The sequence below is a fragment of the Vipera ursinii genome, assembly GCF_947247035.1.
Source record: "Vipera ursinii genome assembly, chromosome: 5".
NCBI classification, from domain to species: domain Eukaryota; kingdom Metazoa; phylum Chordata; class Lepidosauria; order Squamata; family Viperidae; genus Vipera; species Vipera ursinii.
This window is the reverse complement of record NC_139518.1, coordinates 100,766,280-100,791,645: the sequence shown is the minus strand read 5'-3', so window position 1 is coordinate 100,791,645 and position 25,366 is coordinate 100,766,280. Positions and strand designations below refer to the sequence as shown.

General features: G+C 45.1%; 1 protein-coding gene across 1 annotated transcript; it reads left to right on the top strand.

Annotated features, from left to right (window-relative positions):
- Positions 1-2,093: 2,093 nt before the first annotated feature.
- On the top strand, positions 2,094-25,366 carry SAMD8 (sterile alpha motif domain containing 8). The gene is made up of 6 exons (XM_083364249.1): positions 2,094-2,178; positions 11,337-11,933; positions 18,692-18,787; positions 19,449-19,566; positions 21,218-21,368; positions 22,337-25,366. Exons 2-6 carry the CDS (start codon positions 11,350-11,352, stop codon positions 22,639-22,641), a joined length of 1,254 nt encoding a protein of 417 aa, XP_083220375.1. The 5' UTR covers positions 2,094-2,178; positions 11,337-11,349; the 3' UTR covers positions 22,642-25,366.

Below are 25,366 nucleotides of genomic sequence, written 5' to 3'. Positions count from 1 at the left end.
CGCTGGCTCTTCGGCTTTGAAATGGAGATGAGCACCGGCCCCTAGAGTCGGAAACGACTAGCACGCATGTGCGTGGGAACCTTTACCTTTACTTATTGTTGTGAGTGAACCAGGTTCTTGGAAGGAAGCCAAGATTTAGAGATGTAAGTGGGAAATTATATTTCCAAGATTTTGGAACTTGTCAATTTATGAACAGGTTTAAATATATCTTGGCTGCTTGGCAGAAGAAATGTGTCCATATTCATGCAAAGGTGTGTACACCACCCTTTAAACAGTAGCTCAATCAATATTTTCATTGAGGTCTCGATTTTTCAGACAGCTTGTTACCAATGGAAAGGCAAACTAATTCTATACGATCCAGGTTTACTACATTATTTAAAAAGTGGACATCATTTGAACAGTGTTGAAATTCTCCTTTTTTCTTGCCCTTTCCCATTTTTACCTAGTTTTTAGTAGCCTTCATTCCTTTAAATGAAATGGGATCTATTAGTTCTGTTTGGAAATACTGTAATCACCTTTGTAGAATATAGAATAACAGTTGGAAGGGACTTTGGAGGTCATCTAGTCCAACCCCCTGCTCAGGCAGGAAACCTTACACCATTTCAGACAAATGGCTGGTCCAGTCTCTTCTTAAAAACTTCCAGCGTTGGAGCATTCACAGCTTCTGGAGGCAAGGAGTTCCACTGGTTAATTATTCTCACTGTCAGGAAATTTCTCCTTAATTCCAGGTTGCTTCTCTCCTTGATTAGTTTCCACCCGTTGCTTCTCGTCCTGCCTTCAGGTGCTTTGGAGAATAGGTTGACCCCCTCCTCTTTCTCTCTGACAGCCCCCTAAAAGGTTGGAGATCGTTATTACGTCACCCGTCCTTCTCTTTGCTGGACTAGATATACCCAATTCCCACTAGCTGTTCATTGAATTCACCCAGAATAGTTGGAAGGGACCTTCCAGGTCTTCCTAGTCCAGCCCCCTGCTCAAGCAGGAGACTCTGACAGAATCGCAGGAGGACAGAGCTGAAAGGGACCCTGGAGGCCATCCAGTCCACCCCCGTTCCAGACAGGGGACTGTCCGGTCATTTCTCGAAAGCCTCCCACCACCTCTGGAGGCAACTTCTGCTCCTCTGCTTAGCTGTCCTTCCTGCCAGGGAGTTTCTCCTGAGTCCCGGCTGGCTCCTCCAATTCAAAAGCAAAGAGAAGCCTGGCAAGACTTTAAGACCTGCTGGGCTTAAACCAAGCAAGGGCCTTCAAACCTGACAACTTTAAGACTCGGGGACTTCAACTCCCAGAATTCCTCAGCCAGCAAGTTGTCAAGTTTGAAGACCCTTGGTTTAAAAACCAGGGGTAGGCAACCTTGGCTCTTTTATGACTCGGGGACTTCATAGCCTTGATGGAGCAGGAGCCTTGGTGGCGCCGCGGGCTGATGCCTCCTTAAGTAACACCAGCTGCCTGCCATTAGTGCAGGTTCGCGTCCCACCAGGCTCAAGGTTGACTCAGCCTTCCATCCTTCCGAGGTAGGTAAAATGAGGACCCAGATTGTTGGGGGCAATTAAGCTGACTTTGTAATAATGCCGCTTGGGGTGTGTGTGAAAACCCTAATAAGCAGGCATATACATAGAATGAAGGCTACTGCTAAGCTTGTAAGCCGCCCTGAGTCTTCGGAGAAGGGCGGGATATAAATGGAATTAAAATAAATAAAAATAAAATATACATAGAACGAAGGCTACTGCTAAGCTTGTAAGCCGCCCTGAGTCTTCGGAGAAGGGCGGGATATAAATGGAATTAAAATAAAAAATAAAATAAAATAAACTCCCAGAATTCCCGAGCGGCCAGGAGGCAGCCCCGCCCATTCGGCTCGGCGGGGGGGGGGTGGAGGCGGAGGAAGGCCTCCCGGGTGGGCGGGGCGACTCGGGCCTTCCCTTCCCCCTCCTCCTCCCCGCGGCCACGCCCACCCACAGCCGAAGCCTGGCGGCCTCTCCGGCCGAGGAGGCCCCGCCCCTTCCGCCCCGCCCACCTCGCCGCTTCCGCCAGGCTAAGGGGCGGGGAGGCTGGCCCCGCCCTCCCTCCAGGCCGGCTGGAGATCGCCCATCATCACCGCCGCCTCTCCGGGCTCTGCGTGCGATGGGGCGGCGCGGGAGAGCAGGCCCCTCGGCGCGGGCCCCGGCCGCCCAGGCTGCGTAGCGGGGTGAGCGGGGCAGGGCTGGCCGGGAGCGGAGCGGAGGGAGAGGGGCGCCAGGCGTGGGATCGGGGGGAAGTCGCCCCCCCCCCGAAGAGCAGAGCAGCCCCCGGCCCTTCTCCACCCTGGGAGGGGGGTCTGGCCCGGGGTGGGCAGACTAGATGCCCTCTAGAGCAGCGTTCCCCAACCTTAGGAACTTGAAGATGCGTGGACTCCAACTCCCAGAATTCCCCAGCCAGCGTAGCTGGCTGGGGAATTCTGGGAGTTGAAGTCCACGCATCTTCAAGTTCCTAAGGTTGGGAAAGGCTGCTCTAGAGGTCCCTAAGCCAAGGGGAGACCCCACTGGGAGACCCCCGGGGAGGGTCAACCTTTCATGCCCCCCCTCCAAGCGGGGACCCCGTGACCCTGACGTCCCCCCCTCCCCAGAATAGCTTTCCCCCCCCAGGGAATCAGAGACAACCCCCCCCCCGGCTTCCCTCCCCAGCCACCCCCCCCCCTTTAATCTCCCAGGTCCCCAACGGGGCCCTTTTCCCCGGAGTGGCCCTCCGCTGCCCTGGCATCGATCATGGCCAAGCAGGGTGTGCGTCTTTTTACTCAGGGACAGACGATCATCGAGCCCTGCTGAGATCGGCCTCCCCCTAGGGCAGGGGTCGGCAACCTCGGCTCTTTTACGACTCGTGGACTTCAACTCCCAGAATTCCCCAGCCAGCTCTGCTTCAGAAAAACTCAGCTCTGCTGGCTGGGGAATTCTGGGAGTTGAAGTCCACGAGTCGTAAAAGAGCCCAGGTTGCCGACCCCTGCCCTAGGTGAAGACGTACAGCGGAGGGATCCGGACACGGGCCAGGTGGAAGTTGGGGGCGGAGGGGAGGGAGCCCCGAGTCCTTCGGGAGAAGGGCGGTATAGAAATAGTATTAAATAAATAAATAAAAACAGGATTTCCCTGTGCATGGGGGGAGATCCTGTATGCACACAGGGGAGAGCCGTACAGAATTAACCGGACACCCGGGCTGTTAAACTCAGTAAACGTTTTGTTCTGCAGGCCTTGGAAAGGCAACAAGAGGAATCTGATTGAACTTGTTGGGCCTTTTGAGTAGTCGCAGGTTGCAAACTTGATAAACGTTAAAGAGCGTTTGTTGCTTTCTAATTCCTCCTTCCTGCTCTCTTAAGCGAAAAGCTACTTGGCTGTGGTATTTCTCCAACCCAAATTAGAAGCTGACAGTTATGTGGTGGTTTTTTTTTAATTATTATTATTTTAAAGTCTAAAATGTGCTTTGGGTTGAAGGCTCTTTTTTTAAAAAAAAATAGAGGACTTGTGGGTTTGTGCAAGGTTAGGAAATTTCACCATTTTTTCCATGGTGAAGTTTGTTTCTTGATTGTAGACATGGGTTTCAAAAGACTAATTTTACTTAAAAAGTTGTTAGAATATTGACTGACTCAAGTAGCGAGTAAGAGGAGTCAGTTTGCCCTGTGGAACTTTTGATGGGTTCATAAACGAAATTATTAAGGAAAGTTTTACAATATACACCTATCATGTCAGGACTGTGGCTACTCTAATAATCTAGAGAAATAAAGTAGTAATGCTATTTTTGTTCAGTCACATTACAATTTGGATGTAAGTGCTTTAAATACTACCAAAAAACAATGCTGTGTAAGAGCTCTCTTTATACTTGAGGGGGGGGGGGCAGAGATAAAAGCCTTTAACTCTTTTAACTTCCTCTGGATATTTATTTACTTTTCTTGGCCTTCGTTTCTTTCTCCATTATTTGATTTGAGGTTTTGGTTAGTATCACGGAAATTGTTGGTGATTCCTATCTTCTACCATGGCTTTAATGAGCTGTGTAGATCCTATATCTCTTTGATATACTGTACTTAATGTTGCCCAATAAATATTTAGTAGGGATAATCATTTTGGAATTGGCCAGGCAGTAAACCTGTGATTACTTGAAAAATCAATGCATATTTTAGAGGATTTGTCTGTTCAATTGCCTGTTTGAATTCACTCTGAATTATTTGTTGTTTACTTTCCAATTGCAGATTCCTTGCCAGACTAGGGCAGCTCGCTTGCCGCGAGTTAAAAGCTGCATGGGTGGAAGAGATTTGTTTTTTTACTCTGCTGTTTGAAATCAAGGAAGGTGCGAATCTCTGCTCCCCGTTGCTAGTAAACAGCTTTGGAGGGTTGTTGTTTTTGTCTGTGGCTTCATAAGATTGTGCTGGCTTGTTTGTTTTGACGGTTGGATGGATTCCGTGGATTGCCATATGGCACTGCGCGCAGTACAGTTGCAAGGCCGTTGATGCCCGAAGGTTAACATTGAAACTTTTTTTCCTTCCTAAAAGGAGGGGGCAGACGCTATAAGGGATATTTTCTTTATTAAAATCACATTGCTTGAATGTTTTGGTTGCAGATACAGGCAATCCTCCGTTAGTTGTCAGCCTAGATACGGACTATTCCTAAAAATGGTGGATGGTGTTCTCCTTCCAGGAAGCGCTGGAGCCGTCTGATGCTTTCAGGAACCTCTCAACGTGCCTGTCCGCTCCGTCATCCAGGACGTCGCTGTCCCAAAGCTTCTTTTCCAAAAGGCTAGTGGACTGACTTGTTTTTTTTTTTTCTTCTTAGAAGACGTTTCGCTTCTCATCCAAGAAGCTTCTTCCATTCAATTCAGGAACTGAAGAAGCTTCTTAGATGAGAAATGAAACATTTTCAAAACGAAAAAACAAAAACAAAACTTGACTTTTGGAAAACACCTTTGGGACACTCAGGGTGCATGTTTTTAATACGTAGCCTGTTTTCAGCGGTTCAGGAAAAGCATTGGGTGGCTTCAATGGCCCATCGGTTTGAGGAAAGACAACACTGTCCAGCCTTTTTAGTACCGGTAAGTATGAGTTGCGACTTGTACAAATTTTGGGTAAAGACAGAATTAGGAACAGAGCTTGTTCTTAAGATGCCTGCTATTAGTTACTGTTCCTATCTTTAACCTAATCCTTATTAGCTTAAATTCAGATTAATGTTACAAGGCTAATCCTATGACCTGTGTGCATCCATTCCGTGCTGTATATCCGCAAGGTTACATGATGTAACTTCCCCTTTAAGAAATAACTAAATTTGCTTTCCTGTTTTAGCGTGAACCTTAAGCAGTACAGACATTTCTATACCTATCGCATTCGGTCAGCAAAAATCCCTTTCTGATTTCATTGCTAATTTTAAAGATGAACTGTGTACAAAATACAACTGGTCCGTGACTTCATTTAATGACCGTTCAAAGTTACGGCACTGAAAAATATGACTTATGACTGTTTTTCAGTCGGCCATTGTAGCATCCCCAGGGTCACATGATCAAAATTCAGACACTTGGCAACTGACTCGTATTTATGATGGTCCAGTGTCCTGGGGTCATGTGATCCCCTTTTGCGACAAGCAAAGTCAGTGAGGAAGCTGGATTCACTAAACAGTTTTGTCACTAACTTAACAACTGCAGCGATTCACTTAAGAACAGTGGTAAGACATAAAATGGGACAAAATTCGCTTAACAAACGTTTGTTTAGAAACAGAAATTTTGGGCTCAATTGTGGCCGTAAATTGAGGACTACCTGTTATACACTGCCTTGATTTAAAGCAGGGGTCTTCAAACTTGGCCCTTTTATGACTCAGGCTCAGCCAATCTCACTGTACAAATGTTGTACTTTGATAATAAAGGTTCATTCATTCATGACTTGTGGACTTCAACTCCCAGAATTTGCTGGCTGAGGAATTCTGGGAGTTGGTCCACAAGTCTTAAAGCTGTCAAGATTAAAGACCCTTCTGAGCCTCCGTTGGTGTTCCCCAGCGATTCCCTATGCTGGCACCAGCTCAAGACATGGTAAGGCCACAGGCAAAGGCAAGGCCACAGCTGAAGAGGCACGATCCGAAGCTCCAGGCAAGAAAACACAGCAAGAAAATGAACACATTGCTCCCTGCATTGCCTCCATCTGTCTGCTGTGCTAAATAGCCAGCTTCTGGTGCATCAAGAAGGGTGAGGCTGCCTCCTCGTGAGTAATCTGGCTGACCTTTTCTGCTCCTGCCTTTCGTTTGCCCTACATCAGGCATGTCAAAGTCGCGATGTCACATGATGTTGCGTGACCTATCGGGACTTTTTCCGCATAGCCAGCAGTGGTGGGCATGGTTTTGGTGTGACGCATCCAGCCTGCGGGCTGGCAGTTTGACATGCCTGTCCTACGTGTTCTCAGATCAGGTGCATCAGGCAGTTCCTCTTCCTCATCCCTGGCTGGCTGCAGATGCCTGCTTTCCCCACCTGAAGCCTCAGGGCTGTCCTGCTGCAGCCAAATCCCTCTGGACGGCTGCTTGGAGCCATTGATAACTGCCCTCCTGATGTGCCTGGAATGGGTTCATCCTCCTCCGAGCTGACATCTGGAGAGGTATCTGGGGAAGGTCCTGGGGAGTCATCACACTGCCCAGTTTCTTCTTAAAGAACCTCCAGTGTTGGAGCACCCACAACTTCTGAAGGCAGACCATTCCACTGGTTAATGGTCCTCACTGTGAGGAAGTTTCTCCTTAATTCCAGGTTGCTTCTCTCCTTGACTAGTTTCCATCCATTGTTTCTTGTCCTGCCTTCAGGCGCTTTGGAGAATAGCTTGACTCCCTCTTCTTTGGGGCCGCCCCTCAGATATTGAGACACTGCTGTCATGTCTTCTTTTCTCTAGACTGGCCATTCCCAAATGCTGCAATCGTTCTTCATATGTTTTAGTCTCCAGGCCTTTAATCATCTTAGTTGCTCTTCTCTGTACTTTTTCCAAAGTCTCAACAACTTTTTTGTAATGTGGTGACCAAAACTGGACGCAGTCATGTGACTTCAGGAGAGGCCCAACCATTGAAACTTTGAATCTGGGTCCTAAAAACTATTTTTCAGTTGGTTGTAAGTCAAGGGATACTTGTAAATATACACATGTATGCATGTATGTATACCTTTTTTTGAGGCTATTTGGATCCCTCACTGTAGATGTGTTAGTATTTTTTTTCTCCCCCTTGGAAGACACAAAGGGTTGAACACCTTTAATTAGCAGAACTACCCAATGACGGGACAGAACTTCTAAAATAGAGAGAGAATGTACCTATTCATTTTTTATGTCTTGCTTGAAGGCCTTTCCTTCAAAACAGCTGTGATGCTATGACTAGAAGAACCAGCTTTTTGCAGCGCTGAGAAAAGCTGATTTTGACATTTCTGAAGTCTTCTGAACTCACATTTCTTTCCAAAAGTCTTCAGTAATTACCGAGTGTTGTTTACAGAGAAAGACACCTCGGGAGGATCCCCGGTGGGGCAAAGTACCTTCAGCTAGTCCAACAGTAGGAAGGAAAGTAGGATGGTTGTCTATGACTTCTACTCTTCAGGTTTCAGGAGAAGTTTCAGCCTTCTGGGGCCCATTTTGAAGAGCGAGAAACTCTTATTCAGCCTCCCATAACTTCATCTTTCTGCCATCTGAATTCAGTGTCAATCCTGGCCAACCTTTTGTACCCACATCATCCCACACAAGCCTTCTTATTTCTAATGTGATATAAACCTCATGTATGGCTTCCATTTCTGAAACCCTGTTTGCTGCTGGATCTCCTTGTTGCAAGAAAGAGGGTTGATCCTTGGTTTCAGTTGGATCTCTCGACCAGCGCAATTCCGTAACTTTCAGCTGTATCTCTCAGCCATTCTCAAGGTTGCCAAGTCTTGGGCAACTTTGCACAGGGTGTCCTCCCTATATTATCTGGCCCGTATTAAATACATAGAGAGGCTCAGTTGCTGGGGGGGGGGGGAAGCAATGCCAAGCGACTTTTGTAAAGCTGCCAAGGAAACTGCACAGAACCCATTATTAAAATTGAAGATGGTGTTGAGATTATTTTTTTTTACATTTAAGATAATTACCGTACACAGTGGAGAATATAATGTGGTTTGTTGCTTTGATTCCCGCCCCCAACAAACTTGTCTTTAAGAATCCGACCTGCACCATGCCAAATAAAAGTCAACCTGACCTTATTAGGGCTTAACCTGGAAACACGACATAATGGTATCACTTTGGTATATTTATATCCTTTTATGAACCTCTCAAAGGCAGGTAAAATTGCTGCTACGCCCTCACCTTTTCTCGTTTTACCTTTTATACCTGCTACCCCATGGAATACACAAATTAGTGACTCACCTGCCCTTTGCTATCATCACACAGGTTTCTGGTTGCAGAACCTGATCTACATGCCAGTTGTTAAGCAGGACTGCAAGAAAGGCGTAAATTCTAGGGAGTTTTGGAGAAGGAAACATCCTAGTGCAGACATGTCAAACACAAGGCCCGGGGGGCGGATCCGGCCCGCGAAGTGGTTTCATGCGGCCCGCGAAGCCATCCTGGAAACAGGGAGGGAACGGCCCCCACTGCCTTGGCCCTGGCCCAGAGACCGCCCCCTTCCGCCAGAGACCCTCAGATCTGCCCCACTCCTGCCCAGGTCCCCCCATAGGCACCCTTGATGCCAACGATGTAGAGCTGGCCACGCCCACCCAGTAAGCCATACGCACTCTAGCCATGCCCACCCAGTAGGCCACGCCCACCCTGGCCACACCCACCCGGCCCCCTGAGGGCAACCGCAATGCTGATGCAGCCCTCCATGAAATTGAGTTTGACACCCCTGTCCTAGTGGGTTGAACTGGTTGACACTTTTATAGAAAAAGAAACATCAGCTGAGGTTGACGCCTGAGGACGAGTTGTGTTCCTGCACTCACAATCATCATCAGGGGGAAAAAACAACAGCCCCCAGCTAGAAAACCCTTCAGGAAAAAAACAACAACAACCTACACACAATTTAAATAAGAAACCAACTTGTACCATTATGGGAGTCAATCTTTGGGCCGTATGTTTCTGCGATTAAAAACAAATTTAGAACTTTTCCTGGGAAGCTTGTTGATTGCCCTGCGCTTGGTACAACTTTGATTGCTGTCAGAGAAGGATGGGCACGTTGAGAAGGAATTAATTACTTTATCGCGATTCAGTGCCTTCCTTGGAAATTTCTGAATATTCATGCTGATATATGGAAAGTTCATATTACAGAGAAAGAAGAGTCCAGTCGTACTTTTAAAAACGGTCAGCATTTTCCGTTTGTGAGTGTTTAAAATTTTCCGGTCTTTCCCCTCCATTTCAGAGTTGTATTCTTTTAAGGGCAGGCCTTTCTGAGTCACAGATAGGAAAACGTGTGTCTTGGTCTCCTGTACTTACAAGCATTCATTTAGTGCAGGGGTAGGCAACCTTGGCGCTTTTCTGACTCGTGGACTTCAACTCCCAGAATTCCTGAGCCAGCCACGCTGAGGGGAAAGGGAGAGGTTTCCAAGCTGAACTACGCTGGCTTAGGAATTCTGGGAGTTGAAGTCCACGAGTCATAAAAGAGCCAAGGTTGCCTACCCCTGGTCTAGGCTACGCAGTGCTTCGGATTCCGTTCAGACCGAGGGGTGAACTTAGCACATATTTGTAACTCCTTAAGGTAATCCAATGTTGAGTGACCCTCACTAAAAGATACGGGTGCTTTAAAGAGTTGGGACCAGTAATTTTCTTCATAGCCTGTAGCCTCCCCTTAAGGTGTTTTAATTAAATTAACATGAATAAAGTCAGGTACGCAGGGAGTTTGACAGCGGTCAAGGGGTTTTTTGTGAGGCTGTGACCCAGGTTTCGCTGGAGCAAAAGGGGAGGGCGGGATTGAGTAGCATGGATCAGCACGCTTGCTTGATAATACAGAATAGAATAGAATAGAATAACGAAATGGAATATAGAATAGAATAGAAGAATGAAATTTAATATAGAAGAGAATTGAATTAAATGGGATAGAAAATAGAATAGAATCTGCTCGCTAGCCTAAGAAATTGACCCCTCCTGCATGTCTTGTTGTAAAGGTTATTAATGCCATTAAGAAGCCCTGTGCCTTTCCTACCAAAAATTGCAAAGTTTTATCCATTCTTTGGGGCACTTAATAATTTACTTGTTCATACGGAAAAGAGGAACATAAATTAAAGAAATACACTGCTAGAGTTCTTTTTTTTATAAATCCTCTGGAAAAATTCAGAAAACATTCTTCCTTCTTTCTTGCTCCTTTGATCCTTCTGCCTGTCCGTTCTTTGATATTTGCTGTGGACTTTCTCCAAGTACGCAGGGCCACTAGTGATCCTTGCCCTCTTCGTGGATGCTTGATTAGCAATATTGCCACCCTTATTACCAGTATGTGTTGCATGTTTTTCAAATATTTCTTTCCTCCCTTTCTGGCAGCATCTGTTGCGTTGCCATTCTTTTGGAGAATTTGTAATTGAAATTTTAATTGAACTTTTTGGGAATTAAGGACAGTTGGCGAATTAACACTTCAGCAAACTATTTATGAAGAGGTCTAGAGGAGAATAGTTCCGTGGTGTCTCTCTGTTTTCTTCTTTATCATTCTTTGGGCTGCAAGTTGATTGAGGTTTTTAAAACTAGTTTTAACTTTAATATGTATTGATTTTATGGGCATGATGTTTAATGGCTTTTTAATTTTTGTATTCGATTTTTATTGTGTATTGCCCTGTTCACCGCCCTGAGTCCTTCGGGAGAAGGGCGGTATAGAAATCAAATTATTAAATAATTAAATTAAATTAAATTAAAATCTTAGTGTTTGCTGCTTCGTTTTGGTGCAATGGGGGATGCGGATCTCGCAATGTCACCCGGGCATTGCCTGGAGCAGGGGGTCTCCAAACCTGGGAACTTTTAAGACACTCTGGGCTTCAGCTCCCAGAATTCCTCAGCCAGCAGGGCTTGGCAATTTTGTGCTGACGGCTGTCCCAAAGTACATTTGAAAAGGATTATCTAGGTTGGCTTGTTTAATTAGAACTTATTAAGAGGTTTACGAAGGAGGATCAGATTCGTGATTTTATAGAAAAGTGAGATTTTAGACATTCTAGGTGTATTTATGTCTACAAAAATTGACTACCCCACCAGGGACCGGTTCCGTGGAGAGAGATTTTTCCGTGGATGGGAGGGAGGGACGTGGTTTCACGTGTTGCCCGCGTCCTGGGGCTTCGCTTGTTTGCGCGTCCTGATTTGCGGCATGCCACACCCCAGCGGTGCCAGTCCCCTGGACTATCCTGTGTATGTTCTTGTTATGATATTTTTCACATTCCTTTTTTTTTTGTCAGCAGGGAGAGAAAAATGGAAGACAACGGCTCCCTTTGCATCCAGCGCTGGTCCGCCAGACACGTGGCCACGTGGCTGAAGGAAGAAGGCTTTTGTGAGTATGTGGACGCTCTGTGCGATAAGCACCGGCTGGACGGCATCGCCCTCTTGACCCTGACGGAATACGACTTGCGGTCGCCGCCCTTGGAAATCAAGGTTCTGGGGGACATCAAGCGTCTGATGCTGTCCATCCGCAAACTGCAGAAGCATCACCTGGACCTTTTGGATGAGTTGGGCTACAGCAGCGAGAGCCCCCTGGGCTCCCTGCCCCCCGTGATCGGCTGCGTCCAAGGCAGAGAGTGGTTTTGCAACGGCGAATTACAGCGGGACTGCGATGACTGTGAGCCGGTCAGCGAGCTGAGCGCCGAGCAGTATCAGTACACCAACGGGAAGACCAAGCACTCTGCCAGGAGGCTGAACCCCGAATACTGGAAGACGGCCCTGAGCTGCATCTACGTCTTCATTGTCTTTGGCTTCACCTCCTTCGTCATGGTCATCGTGCACGAGCGAGTGCCCGACATGCAGACCTACCCACCCCTGCCGGACATATTCCTGGACAGGTAAGGACGCCGCAGAGGGCGAAAGGGGCCCGTTTCGAGTAGAATTGAATGGGCGGCGTTATTGGTCAGCAGGGCTGAGTTGCCTGCTTTCCCCCCCCCCAGGAAGCTGATTGCGTGCGCAAACTTTTCGTATACAAATGAACGGGGAGTGAATAGCTTGTGTCCTCTTAAATGCGGGGTCTTGCTGTGGAGAAGCCACCTGCAAAGAAGGTCTAGGCCCATGAATCTAAGGGGAAACCGTTACTAAATCTTGTTTGTTTGTTTACGCGAATGCAGCTGTGCTTTTTGGAGTACAACTTCAGGAATTTTTGGGAACAGAAGTCCACGCATCTTAAAAGCTGTCCAGGTTGAGAAACAACTGGCTCAGCTCCACCACATCGTAATGTGTGATTGCTAAAGTGGCTTGTATCCTATCTGGGTTGTGGGGAGCTCGGCGGTCCCGCAGCCATTTCATTACCCAGCTAGGTAACCTCATCAGTGCTGGGGTGTCTTGATTCCCATTGCCGTTGAATCAGAAATCTTGAACGGCCGGATGCTCTTAGCTGAAGTCCCTTTGGGACTGACCTCAGCACAAAATGCTCCAGATAACAAGCGGCTGCAGGTTCCAGGCCAGGGGTCCCCAAATCCGGCGACTTTGAGGCTGCCTACGACCCAGCTCCCTCCAACAGTGAGACGGGCAGCATATAAGTTTAACAAATAATTAAATTCTAGTGTTGTAAACTGCATTTGTGTGAAGTACGGATTCTGGGGAAATTCAGACCAGGTTTTTAATTCGCCTGGGGCGAGGCAGATATCCCTAAATCATATCTGTTCCAGTTCTGAGCCTTCGATTAAATCCCGGCCCCAGACCAAACCAATGTTTGTTGTTGCTGCTGTCAAACGCCGGGGCTGGGTGGGGAGGGGCAACCGGCTGGCTCTGAGCAGGTCTTCTTGACCTCTCTGTGGTCAGCCCGTCATCCTTGGACAGGCAGCCTGGTTGGGAGCAGCCCTCCAATACCAGGCAGGCCGGTTGTTGACAGAAGAAGCCGCCTCCTCACTTGGAGGTTACGTCACGGGAGCTCAGCCCTGGTGGGGCTGCCCCAGGGATGCCGCGGTGAGGGATTTCCAAGGCCGGCAGAGAGTTTTAAAGTGGGTGAGGATTCGTCCTCTCTGAATTCGCTCCAGAAGTCATAAATCATGCAAATCTGCCGGTTAATCCCAAGCACCACGCAAATCAGGGTATTTATTTTGATTTGCATTTAATTTAGAAAGCACCCATCTCGCTCACAGTACGGTGCAGGGAGTCCTCGACTTAACAACGGTTCATTTACCGACCGTTCAAACTTACAACGGCACAGGAAGAAGTGAGGACCAGTTTCCGCACTTACGGCCATTGTAGCATCCCCAGGGACGCAGGGTCGAAATTCAGATGCTTGGTCATTGACTCATATTTACGACGGTTTCAGTGTCCCGGTGGTGGGGGTGGGGGTGTCACGTGACCCCCCTTTTGCGCCCTGCTGACCGGCAAAGTCAGTGGGGGATGTGAGTAATTTAACAACTGCAGTGATTCACTTAACAACTGTGGCAAAAAAAGTTGAAAAATGGGGCAGACTCACTTAACAGATGTTTCGCTGAGCAACAGAAATTTGGGCTGGATTGTAGTCGTATGCGGAGGACTGCCTGTGTAGCGATAATATACTTGATCAGCAGTGGTAGCAGAATTGTTAACACTGATTTGTGCTTTCAATTGTAAGCCGCCCTGAGTCTTCGGAGAAGGGCGGGATATAAATGGGATTAGAATAAAATAAATAAAATAAAATGAAACCCGCAATAAAATGGATGCTGTATCTTAATACCGTATTTCCCCGGTTAAGATCATGAGCCAGACCGACGTATTTAGTATCGTATTTTCCCGAATATAAACCCTAACTGGAAAATAAGCCCTAATGCATCTTTTGGGGCAAAAATTAATATAAGACCTAGTCTTATTTTGGGGGAGACACGGTGCTTATTGCATCCCGGGGAAGCTAAAAAAAACCAAAAACAAACCCAAATTGATCAAATTTATTGCACCCTGAAACAATTCAGTCAGAGTTCAGTTTATTTTTTTAAAAACGCGAACAGCGACAAAAATAACGACCGCAGGTTTGACTGATTCCTGTCTAACCAACTCACAACGATTGCATTATAGTGCTTGCATTTTTTTAAAAAAAAATATAATTCTCCAGTTTGATTTCATTTGGGAACCGGCCGTCCTGCAGCTCCGTGAACAAAGGCCATTTCTTAGCGTGTCCTTGTTGCTTTGTGCTTTCCCCTGCCATTCTCCGCTCCCCTTCAAGCTCAGCGGACACTAGGCTCCTTCAGACACAGGCCAGCAAACAAGGCTGAGCTAAGGACAAACCAGATGAGCCGTACCGGGTCTGAATGTTAACTGGGACCACCCAGATCATTGAATTTAGGCCTTTGTTTTCATCCTGGCTCTGCATTCAAGAAAACCCGAAAGATGACTTGTCGAGTGCCAGATCGTATTCTAGGCTTTCAGGCAACGGGGAACTTCTGCAAAGACTCTAACCAGCAAACAAGGCAAGAAAGGCCACACCCCAGCTCTATGACCTGTAGTAACCGAGAGGCATGTGGCTGCTGGATTGCGGGCTCGTGTGCTAAGGTCACAGTCCCCCCCCCTTCCCACACTTGCTTTCCAGAGAATGATTGCAAAAGACTTTGAAGACAAGGCTGAATGTTTGTTGACCACAAAAGAATCCGTGGCCATTATAATGCTCTGGCCATTATAATGCTCGAATAGATAAGATCAGATAATTAATCTTGGTTTAAGCCTTAGCATCAAAAGGATTTTGCTCCATTCTCTAATCCAGGGGCCTTCGAACTCGGCCCTTTTAATGACTTGTGGACTTCAACTCCCAGAATTCCTCAGCCAGCCCATCCTCCTTCCACCCCCTAACACCTTATATTTAACTTGGGGTTTCCTCTCCTCCCCCCCCCAAATTTAGATACATCCTTTTGTTTAAATGATGCATCCATTGTCAAAATAGGCATTGTCTGAAACAAAAACATTTTTGGCAAGACATTCATTTTTATTACAGAAATTCTCCCCAGCAGTGACAATTGTAGTTCCTCCCCATCTGAACATATCTTTTAAACTTCATTCCGTGTCTTAGCATAATTATTTTGAAATAACATACATCTTTGCCATAGGGATACCCAAGTATTTTACTTTCGTCTGAATCTTAAAACCCATTTTCATCACTTCTTTTGTTAACATCTTCATTTCCTGTTTGTTGATCTTAAAACCCAATGAACCAAATTCTTTTAGTTTTCCCATTAATGTTTCAATTCCCTTTTAAGGATCTTCCAAAACCAACACCAAACCGGGGGCAAAAGTCCTTGAAACTTTCTCTTATCCTTACTCCCAGAATTCTCTAACCTTGTCTTATATCTCTAATCAATATTTCAAGGACCAAAATAAATGAAACGGTGTGCATCCCTCTCTTTTTCCTTACTGCAGGGATCTTCACACTTGGCCCTTTTATGACTTGTGGACTTCAACTCCCAGAATTCCTCAGGCACGCTTGGCTGAGGAATTCTGGGAGTTGAAGTCCACAAGTCATAAAAGAGCTAGGTTTGAAGACCCCTGCCTTACTGTATCTCACAAGGCTGTGCTAGATCTCCATTAACAGCGGTTTCCGCTTTCTGTGAAAATATAAATTCAAATTACCCATTTTTATAAAGTTCTCTCCAAAGTTCCAAAATAGTGTTTTATCGTTCTCCCCCCCCTCAAAAAATGCATGTAATCTACAAATCAGACTGTAGATTCTTCTAGAATTTACTAAGGAGACAGACGGACACACACAAAGCAGCCATAGTCATCTCTAAAATAGCCTTGGAAATCTCTCCTTTTTTTTTTAATAGCAAAAGGAAGCATCAGGAACGCAAAACTTTCCTTCTATAGGCTGTTTCTCAACTGATTCACTTTCTGTGTTAGCCTATTAAGGAGTGAGGCATCTGGGGATATTGCAGGAAGAGGGAGGTGTTTAGTTGTTGCACTTAAAAAAACGTGGGGCTTTCCCCCTTTTTTTCTTGTCGTATTTAAAAATTAAATTAAATTAAAGTATTTAAAAATGGGACCCTTTCGCGTTTAAGTCAAGATCTGCTCCAGATTCCCACCCTTCTCACACCCGGTTTTGTTGCCTCAGGTTTTAGGCTTCACAATTAGCATTTTAAAAAGGTGCCAGTCACCCTTTCAACTTGGTAGTTCAGGGCTCTCTGTTTCTAAGAAAACATGTTTTCCTTTTAGCCAAGGCCGATTTCTTTTGGTGTGCGAGAACCCGCCTTCTCAACAACCACGCATTTATTCTGAAAGTCCCCGAGGACACTTACCAATTTCCCAGAAAGATAAACACCCAGCTTGGGAAAAAATAAAGTGGCCCATAAATTTGTCACTTGTGGAATGTTTAGAATCAATGTTTTCTATTGTTCAAACTTCACATGCAATCAACGTATTTTATTGTTTGATCATTTGCTTACCGAGCTATTAACGTAGGCCAGGAGTCTTCAAACTCGGCCCTTTTATGATTTGTGGACTTCAACTCCCAGAATTCCTCAGCCAGGCATCCCTGGCTGAGGAATTCTGGGAGTTGAAGTCCACAAGTCATAAAAGGGCCAAGTTTGAGGACCCCTGACGTAGACAGAATGTATCCTTCCGTTTCTGTAAAAAGACCCCCCCCCTTTAATAAATGCTTTATGCTTTGCCTGAATAACTTGGTGGTTCGTATTTTCAAGTGGGCAAAGAAGCAAAGATAAAAAATCTTCTAAATTCAGGGATCACGTTCTTATCAGTTCCATGCTAAACCTGGGGTGCTGGAGGCAACCGTCTGATCATTTTTAAGCTTTTAAAAATGTATTTTATCAGAACAACAAAGGTCAAAATTTTGTGATTTTAAGATGATTTAAGATTTAAGATTTTCCTATTCTTGGAGAATTATTTCACAGGAGGCGTTCACTTTCAGTTTATTCAACGTTAAAAGGAAATAATTATATTAATATCATATTAAGTCTTCAGCTGTATTCCAAGGATATAGTTATACTAGTATCACATTAATTAAGTCTTCAGCTGGATTCCAGTCTCCTGTCTTTCTCTGTCATTAGTTTGATATAATCTTTAGTTCTTAAATATGTTTTTTTTTCTCTCTCTCTCTCTCGGGTCCCTCCTAGCTGATGCCTCTTTCCAAATTTGCTTACTAAGTGCCGACTTAGTCATAATTCATTTTTGGTAATGCCTGAGTCTTGGTCAGTGAAAGCGGAGCGGACAGGAAGAAGGATCTGAATAAGGCAGGCTTAAATCTTCTTCCTGTTTTGTGGAGAAGTCTGTTCCTTACATCTTCTGCTTTCTAGAAGAAACAATGACTAGAAGAAACAATGAGAGAGAGATGATAGAGAATAGAGAATAAGAGAGAGAGAGAGAGAGAGAGAGAGAGAGAGAGGGAGAGAGAGAGAGAGAGAGAGAGAGGGAGGGAGGTTAACAGAGTAGGAAGCAGATTTCTAAATATAGGCAGATGGGGAACAGGATTACTCCATGAGTCAGTACTGACTCATTCAACCTCTTGGACTGGGGTTTGCCTATGAAGACAGAGATAATGCCAAAAGGGCATCCCTACTTCATGCCCAAAGTCAGTTCCACTGGGGGACCGGGCTCCCCAATTTCTCCCCAAACACTTGCCTCAGAAAGTCAACCGCTCCTTGTACAAGTCAAGAAAAGATGGCATCATCGCCCTTCTTTATTCTCCCTTGTATTTGCAATTGAACAGTGGAAGGAGTCCCGCTGGCTGCCTTTCTCCAGTTGCTCAGCTGTCACTCATCCTGCGTCACTCTCCTTTTTCAGTTAATAAATCAAAGTGTCCCTTTAACTGAAGACGCACTTGTCGTTGTCTACCCCGCAACTAGATCACTCCCCTGCTTTATATATTGTGGTTGCCTGAGTTTAAGCAGAAAGTAATTCTGTGTGGCTTCTCGCTGGTGATTGATGCTCTTTGCAAACTACAAGTTGCCTTTGCTGCGCTGTGTTTGAAGGCCAGCCGTATTACTCCATCGGTCTGCCTCGCAAGAATGTGCCGTGCAGTTGTCGTGCTAACACAGTTTCTGAGCAGTTTTTACATCTCCCATTTAACCTGAAGTCAAAAGACTTTGACACGGTTCACGTCGTCTATTTATTAATTTTATATGCTGTCCATCTCACTGGCAGGAGAATCTGCAAGGCTGACAATCACACCAAAGCAAAAAACAGAAACATTAAACCTTGTAAAGAAATTTACGAGGAAAGCGAACAGAGTTTAAATAAGTTGGAAATCAGAACTCGGTGGGGTGGCGGGTGGGATCTTCTTCCTCGCCCGTTAACCACCTGCGGCCGAGAACATCGGCGTTGGAAGGGACCTCTGAGGTCTTCTAGCCAAACCCCTGACCCTAGTCCATTCCGGACAAGGGGCTGTCCATTTTTTTTCCCCCAAGGCCTCTGTCGAGGCCCCAGGCCAGTCAGCAGAGCCAGGCCTCGGGGCTGTTTTCGAAGGCTGGCAGGGTGGGGGGCAGATCTCACCTGGAGGGTCACAAGGCTCCAGAGGGCGGGAAAGGCCCATCTCCTGTCCTCCCCCACCTGGAAGTCCGCGGCCTGCCCCTCCTGCCAAAAGGAGTGGGGCGGGAGGCTCCCACAGGAAGGCTAGGTTCAGGCCGGAGATTAACGCCGTGGCGGATTCTCTCTTCTCCCCTCAAAGTGTGCCGAGGATACCCTGGGCTTTCGCCATGACCGAAGTGTGTGGAGTGATCCTCTGCTACATCTGGCTGCTGGTCCTTCTCCTTCACAAGCACAGGTAGGCCAGCCCCCGAAACGGTCCGCTGCTTCCACACGAAAGACACGGCGAGCTTTTCTGCTCTCCAGCGCAAATTCCAGAAAAACAGGGAACAGGACACAGTTTTACTATTGACCGTGAAGGCCAGCAGTTGCTTCCACCAAAGAAATCATCCAGCATTCACGGCTGCTTTAACCGTCCTCACAAAATTGGCGCCTGCGAGGGCAAACCTTGCTGATCGCTCGTTATGCCCAGGAAATACAGCTAGTCCTTCAAAAAGCATAACGGGGATTTCCCCAGGTTTGTAGTCGAATGAGAGTCCTTAAACCAAGCATTTATTTTTCATGGGATCACCTTTTAACAGCAGAGGACAATTGCAGGGAAGATGCGGCTGTTTTAAAGAGCTGCTGTGGGAGGGTGCACTCACACAGCCCTAGCAAGTCAATTCAGAGAAATTGTGCACACAGACAAAGCCAAAGGCTTGGATACAAAGATGAGTTCAGTTAAATACATTTCTAGAAAAGACTGTTCAGATCCCCGATAGCCCACTGCATTCTTCACGAGGGAGACGCAGAGGGGATCCCTCCGGAACAACCTGAGGTGACAATCCTGGTGAAGTCAGGGAGGGCAAATTGTCGTTCCACAAGCTTCGTAAATTGTTGAAAGCAAGTCTTGTTCCTAGATCTATCCTTTTGCGACGACAGTGCAGCCTGATGGGAACTGTTTTCTTGTTACGTTGCATAACCATGTTTGTGACCTCGCTGTCCGTGCCAGGGCAACACCTGCAGTGTTCTGGGAAGGTAAGTCGGCGAGTCTCCCAAGATCTTGGGCAGAGAGCTTTGATGTCATCGCCAGCGCTTTGAATTTTTTTATAGATATGTCAGATTAGGGTTAGCCTGTGTTCTGCCCAGATCCAGTCCTTGCATCTTGAAGACAGAGCGATGAACTCTGATCTTTACTGGCAAAATGTGAAGCTTTGAGTATTGGCAAAGTACTGTACAACATGAGAATGATGGTTGAAGTGTTTGCAGGTTTGTTGTGCCCGTATAATCTACATTTGGGGACTTCTAACTTTTTTAAATGGGACAGACCAGTAAAGTATAAAACTCTTTTGTGCAGACTGAACGGCAGTTGAAAAGTAAGCCAATCTAGGTTAACTGTTGTCATAACATATGCTAATACCTGAACCGAACACAGGTAGTCCTCAGCTTATGACCACAATTGAAGCCAAAATTTCTGTTGCTAGGGGTGACAGTTGTTAAGTGAGTTTTGCCCCATTTCAGATCTTGTAGTTGTTAAATGAATCGCTGCAGTTATGTTAGTTACACAGTTGTTAAGTGAATCTGGCTTCCCCATTGCCTTTGGTTGTTGGAAAGTCTCTGTCAGAGCATGCACAGTTTTATTGTGTGAGATAACCCAGGAGTAAACACAGTAAACAGTGGTCTATATTAAATGGTGGTTTATCTTACGCTATTTACAATATCATACAACAGGAACAATATACATACCTGTGCTAATACAGCAGGATCCAACACACCACACTTACAGCAGGAAGCAGAAGAGAGAACACATATCTTCGGAGCCTTCCCTTTTATACAAAGGCTCTTAGAGACACCGGAATATAATTTTATCACATTTTATCTATATCTTAAAATTATTGTATTCTATTCCAATTTCATTTTAGACTGTATTTTATCCAATTCCATTTTAAATTGCTTTTATCAAATTTTAGTAATAATTTGTTTCTGGAACTTTGCCCTTTGATATGGGCCAAGGGTAGGTAGGTAGGTAGGTAGGTAGGCAGATATAGATAGATAGATAGATAGATAGATAGATAGATAGATAGATAGATAGATAGATAGATAGATAGATATGGATGGATATTGACGGATAGATAGATAGATAGATAGATAGATAGATAGATAGATAGATAGATAGATAGATAGATGATAGATAGATGATAGATAGATATGGATGGATATAGATAGATAGATAGATAGATAGATAGATAGATAGATAGATAGATGATAGATGATAGATAGATAGATATGGATGGATATAGATAGATAGATAGATAGATAGATAGATAGATAGATAGATAGATAGATAGATATGGATGGATATGGATAGATAGATAGATAGATAGATAGATAAGATAGATAGATAGATAGATAGATAGATAGATAGATAGATAGATAGATAGATAGATAAGATAGATAGATAGATAGATAGACAGACAGACAGACAGACAGACAGATCATGTGATCATGAGGATGCTGCAAAGATCGTAACTCTGAAAAACGGTTTGAACGCTCCTTAGGTGAACTCGTAAGTTGAGGACTGCCTGTGCAAGACGCTGTATTTACGTTGGGGGCGGTTGCTGCATTTATCTGGGGTCTCCTGTCTTCTCGACATGTTCCTTTTAAATGTGGTGCATGCTTCTAATTCTAGCTATATGGCAACGTGTGGGCAAAACTTCAGCGAGCTTTTGCTATTTGGAGTGGATTTGGCATGACGTTAACTGGCGTGCACACCTGTGGAGACTATATGTTCAGCGGCCACACCGTTGTCCTGACCATGCTGAACTTTTTTGTCACGGAATGTAAGTAGAGAATTTAAAAAATGGAAGGCGATTATTGTCTACCCAGCTTGCCACAACCTTCCTCTCCCCCTCTCTGGTGTTGTGCAACATTCCTGGCTCGGCAGATCATACAGAGATGTGTCAGATGTTGCTCAACTCCAGCTCCCACTGAGAAGTCCTGTTGGAGGGAGCTGCTGGGAGCTGCGGTTTGGCCGCTTCTGGAGCCCACCCCCCTCTCGGCTGCCTAATTGTGAAAGACAGTTTTCAGTCCCTGGGGGAGGAAAAAAAGAGGTTTCAACTGGAGAAGCCAGAATCTATCAGTGTCCGTGGCTGATCCTCATTTGGGATAAACACAATTGGAGAAGAACTATTGAATACCGCATGTTCCCATCACGTGTGTGCTGTTTTGTTTTAGACATACCTTATAATTTTGAAACGTTTTACTGACACCCGCATTCATGATCTGCATAGTAATTCTGCATTTCACCGGTCCCTTACTTGTAAGACATTTAATGCAAGCGTCATGAAAAGTAGCTATGCCTGTGGCTGTGTAGATGTTCTGGAAATTAAATTATAAACTGAAGGCAAGCAGATATCCAGGCCTTAGACTTACAGTCGAAAAGACAAAATACGAGAATAAGAATGGAAGATAAATATAGCGGAGACCTTGTTATTTTCAGAAGACAAGTTATTACAAGGCCAGAGTCCATGGCCGTTGGGCAGCATATCATTATTACTAAGCATTTCCAACCACTGGGGTCTGTGTTGCTCTTCCCCCTGGCTGTTATTCCCGGCTAAGAGAACAAGTTCCAGTAATTTTTTTGTTATCTTTCGTGACTGGAACTGTTCTCCCGTTCCAGAGCAGTTTCCCGAAGCTTAGCCCAAGCCTTCCTGCTTGCTTCTAGTTCACTGTCTTGCCCAGAACGCGTCTAGAACGCAGTGATGAAAAGTTCCAAGTTGTGGGTGGTTGACTCCTGTGTTCCTTTTAGATACCCCAAGAAACTGGAACTTTTTGCATACGTTGTCTTGGGTGCTGAATCTGTTTGGGATCTTCTTCATTTTGGCTGCTCACGAACATTACTCCATTGACGTCTTCATTGCCTTCTACATCACGACGAGACTCTTCCTGTACTATCACACCCTGGCCAACACGAGGGCCTATCAGCAGAGCCGAAGGGCCAGGATATGGTTTCCCATGTTCTCCTTTTTTGAGTGCAACGTCAACGGCACGGTCCCCAATGAATATTGCTGGCCCTTTTCAAAGCCGACCATACTGAAGAGGTTAATTGGCTAAAGAATATTCCACTTTAATTCGCATCTCTATGAAGTACTTGCAACTAACCACCTTCAAGAAATGCTGGGCAGGAAGGATTGTTCTCCCCCACAGCATCTCCTCCGGCCTTGTTCACCCTCTCCTGGCTTATAAAGGTTCAGAGGGGACCGAGAAGACATTGCCATTTTTTAAAAAAATATTCAGGCAAAGTTGTTAAGCTGTAACCAAGTTCTGCATGGTTGTGGTAAGGTTAAAATGGCGGGTTCAGCAAATCTTAACAGCTTTCTTGTTGGGACGATCTTAAATGGATCTTTGCTGCAGGAATAACTTCAGATCCAGGTATTATCTAAGCAGCTTTGGGGCCTGTTTGCACATGGTGGGTAAACATAAATAGCTATTGACAAATTCTGGTTTGCACCCTATAAGTGGCCCTTGACTTTGGTGTGAATTAAGACTTATTAACCACTTTGAATGGTAGACACACAGTTCAAAGGCAAGGCTTACAATCTGGATGGGACTAATAGTAGCAATCTAGCAGCTGCTTATGTCCTGCCGTTGAAAAGTATGTTTGAACATGAAAAATGGCAAACAAGATGGCGATTGAACTGCCTTGCACAGATTGCTTGTGAAAAGCAATATCACATTGCAGGCCGGGCTCTGGTGGAGCGCCTCCAAACGTAACTATGTAAGGCGTAAATGTGATGTGCAGGGACACCCGTCGTAGCTTGGACACATACTCATACTGACAAAAACGTCATAGCCATTCAGTAATTGCCTCTCAATATTTATTTTAGCAAATAAATTGAGTTGGGGAACATTCACCCGGGGACACAAGTTCCAAAGCCTTCAGTATGAAAAACATGCCCTGTATTAATAAAAGGGGCAAGATTGGTGTTTCTGGTGAATGAAACAAGAAACTCTGAACAGGCTTGGCTGACTTAAGATGAACGAAGTGATGCCGCTGTGTCATTCAGAGGTCCTGAGTGTTTACATTTCATTAAACCGGTAAGAAATATATTAGAAATGAGATTGATTGAGATTTTTGTGCCACAACTCTTTCGGGGCAGTATTAAACACTTATTTAAATCCGTGCATGCTTTTTAAAACGTTGATGTTAGGGTAGTAATCCTGTTAAATTGGGAGGCAAGCTAATAATGTCGCATTGAATAAAGGATGAATGGGGGCGTCTTAATGGGGTTTGCTTGAAGCACAGGGCGAATGCAGAGCGGCTTGGCATAGAAGCCCGTTCCCCCTCCCCTTGGCTGGCAGCCTTCAAAGGCATCAGACGGTGGCAGAAGTTGAAATTTAATTAGCTACTCGAGAAACTTCTGAGCTGCTTATTGGTGCAGGTTAAACGATGGAAGTTTGGTGGCTTCAGTCACTGTCACTTTTTTTTTGAGGAACAGACCAATGGCCGAAAGTAAGAAAACAAGCTGAGCATTCGGCACCTGAGCTCCTGACCACCCTCTCTCTCTTTTTTCGCCCCTCTCTGAAACCTGCCTTTCCTAAAAGCTACTCGGTTTCATTCATGATCTTTTAAACCAAGTTTAAAAGTTGGGAGTCCGCACAGCCTAAGAACGGGAGGTGGTTTTGTGGATTAAAAGGAGCTCAGCCTTTTGGGGAAAAAAAAAGAGTACTGGTGATTTGAAATCTGGAATGCAAGGTTTGCCACTTCCATTCTACAAATTGAGTATTCCAAGTTGTTTGCAACTGGATTTTTTAAAATTATACCGCGCATATGGATTATTTGTAATCCATTTCTAATTTAGACTTTTAAGCCCGACGTTAAAAGTTGCACTCAAGTCAGTTATATAGTCTTAGTAACTTCACAGAGGGCAGTAGATTTCAGGGACCCAAAATACTGCATCTGTCCTTTGGCTTGACTACTTAATTAATTAATTAACCAGCTAATTAATGTTGAATTTTCTGCTGGAGCTCAGACAACCCCATATAGCCCAGTTGCAACCTTTTCCCACTGCTTTTTCCAGATAGCTAAATTACTCCAGCCTCAGAAACAGGGAACTGTATCCAGAGCTGTGAATTGGCGGAAGGCCACCCACGCATTCCTTTTTAATTTCCGCTGAACAGAGCTTAATATTGGTAGGCATAAAAATACAGGACTTCAAGAAAACTTATCAAAAATATGCTGAAATAAAGTTATGGGCACGTAAAACATTCTTATTCTATACCTTGAAAGTATTTTCACCCCAGAACATTGTAAATAATTCTAGCAGTATTTAACATTGCCCCAGTAATACAGTATTCACGTAAAGGTCTACTTTGGTATTTTGAAGTGAAATCAAATCCTTGAAGAGAATGGATGGCTTTCTTTTTTTCACAAATCGTTCCAGAGAAGGTGCTGAAACCAAATTCTTTCTATAATGCTATTTATGTGTTTTATGTTTAACTTGCGAAAATCCATCGCATAAAGGAATTAGGCACGGAGGTCCTCTCCCAGTATATTAAAATGTAGCATGAGGTGTGTTTTTTTTAATTAGAAATACAGAAACAGTTGTTTCCATCAGCTCAAATGGAGAGCTTTTATGGTTTGTAGCCACAGTAAAATCTTTGTTGCGTTTTGAATGCAACAATATTGCGCCTCTGGTTTGGCCCTAGCAGGAAAAATGAAAAATGATTTTTCCTGACCCCATCCACAGCAACACACACTGAATGTTTACCTAGTCCAGGGGTAGGCAACCTCGGCTCTTTTATGACTCGTGGACTTCAACTCCCAGAATTCCTGAGC

Bases quoted from the DNA above. Each gene is read 5' to 3' on its own strand.
- SAMD8 (XM_083364249.1), top strand. From the start codon at position 11,350: ATGGAAGACAACGGCTCCCTTTGCATCCAGCGCTGGTCCGCCAGACAC. The intron at 11,934-18,691 runs GTAAGGACGCCG...CTCCCCTCAAAG, and splicing joins CCGGACATATTCCTGGACAG to TGTGCCGAGGATACCCTGGG. The intron at 18,788-19,448 runs GTAGGCCAGCCC...TCTTGTTCCTAG, and splicing joins CTTCTCCTTCACAAGCACAG to ATCTATCCTTTTGCGACGAC.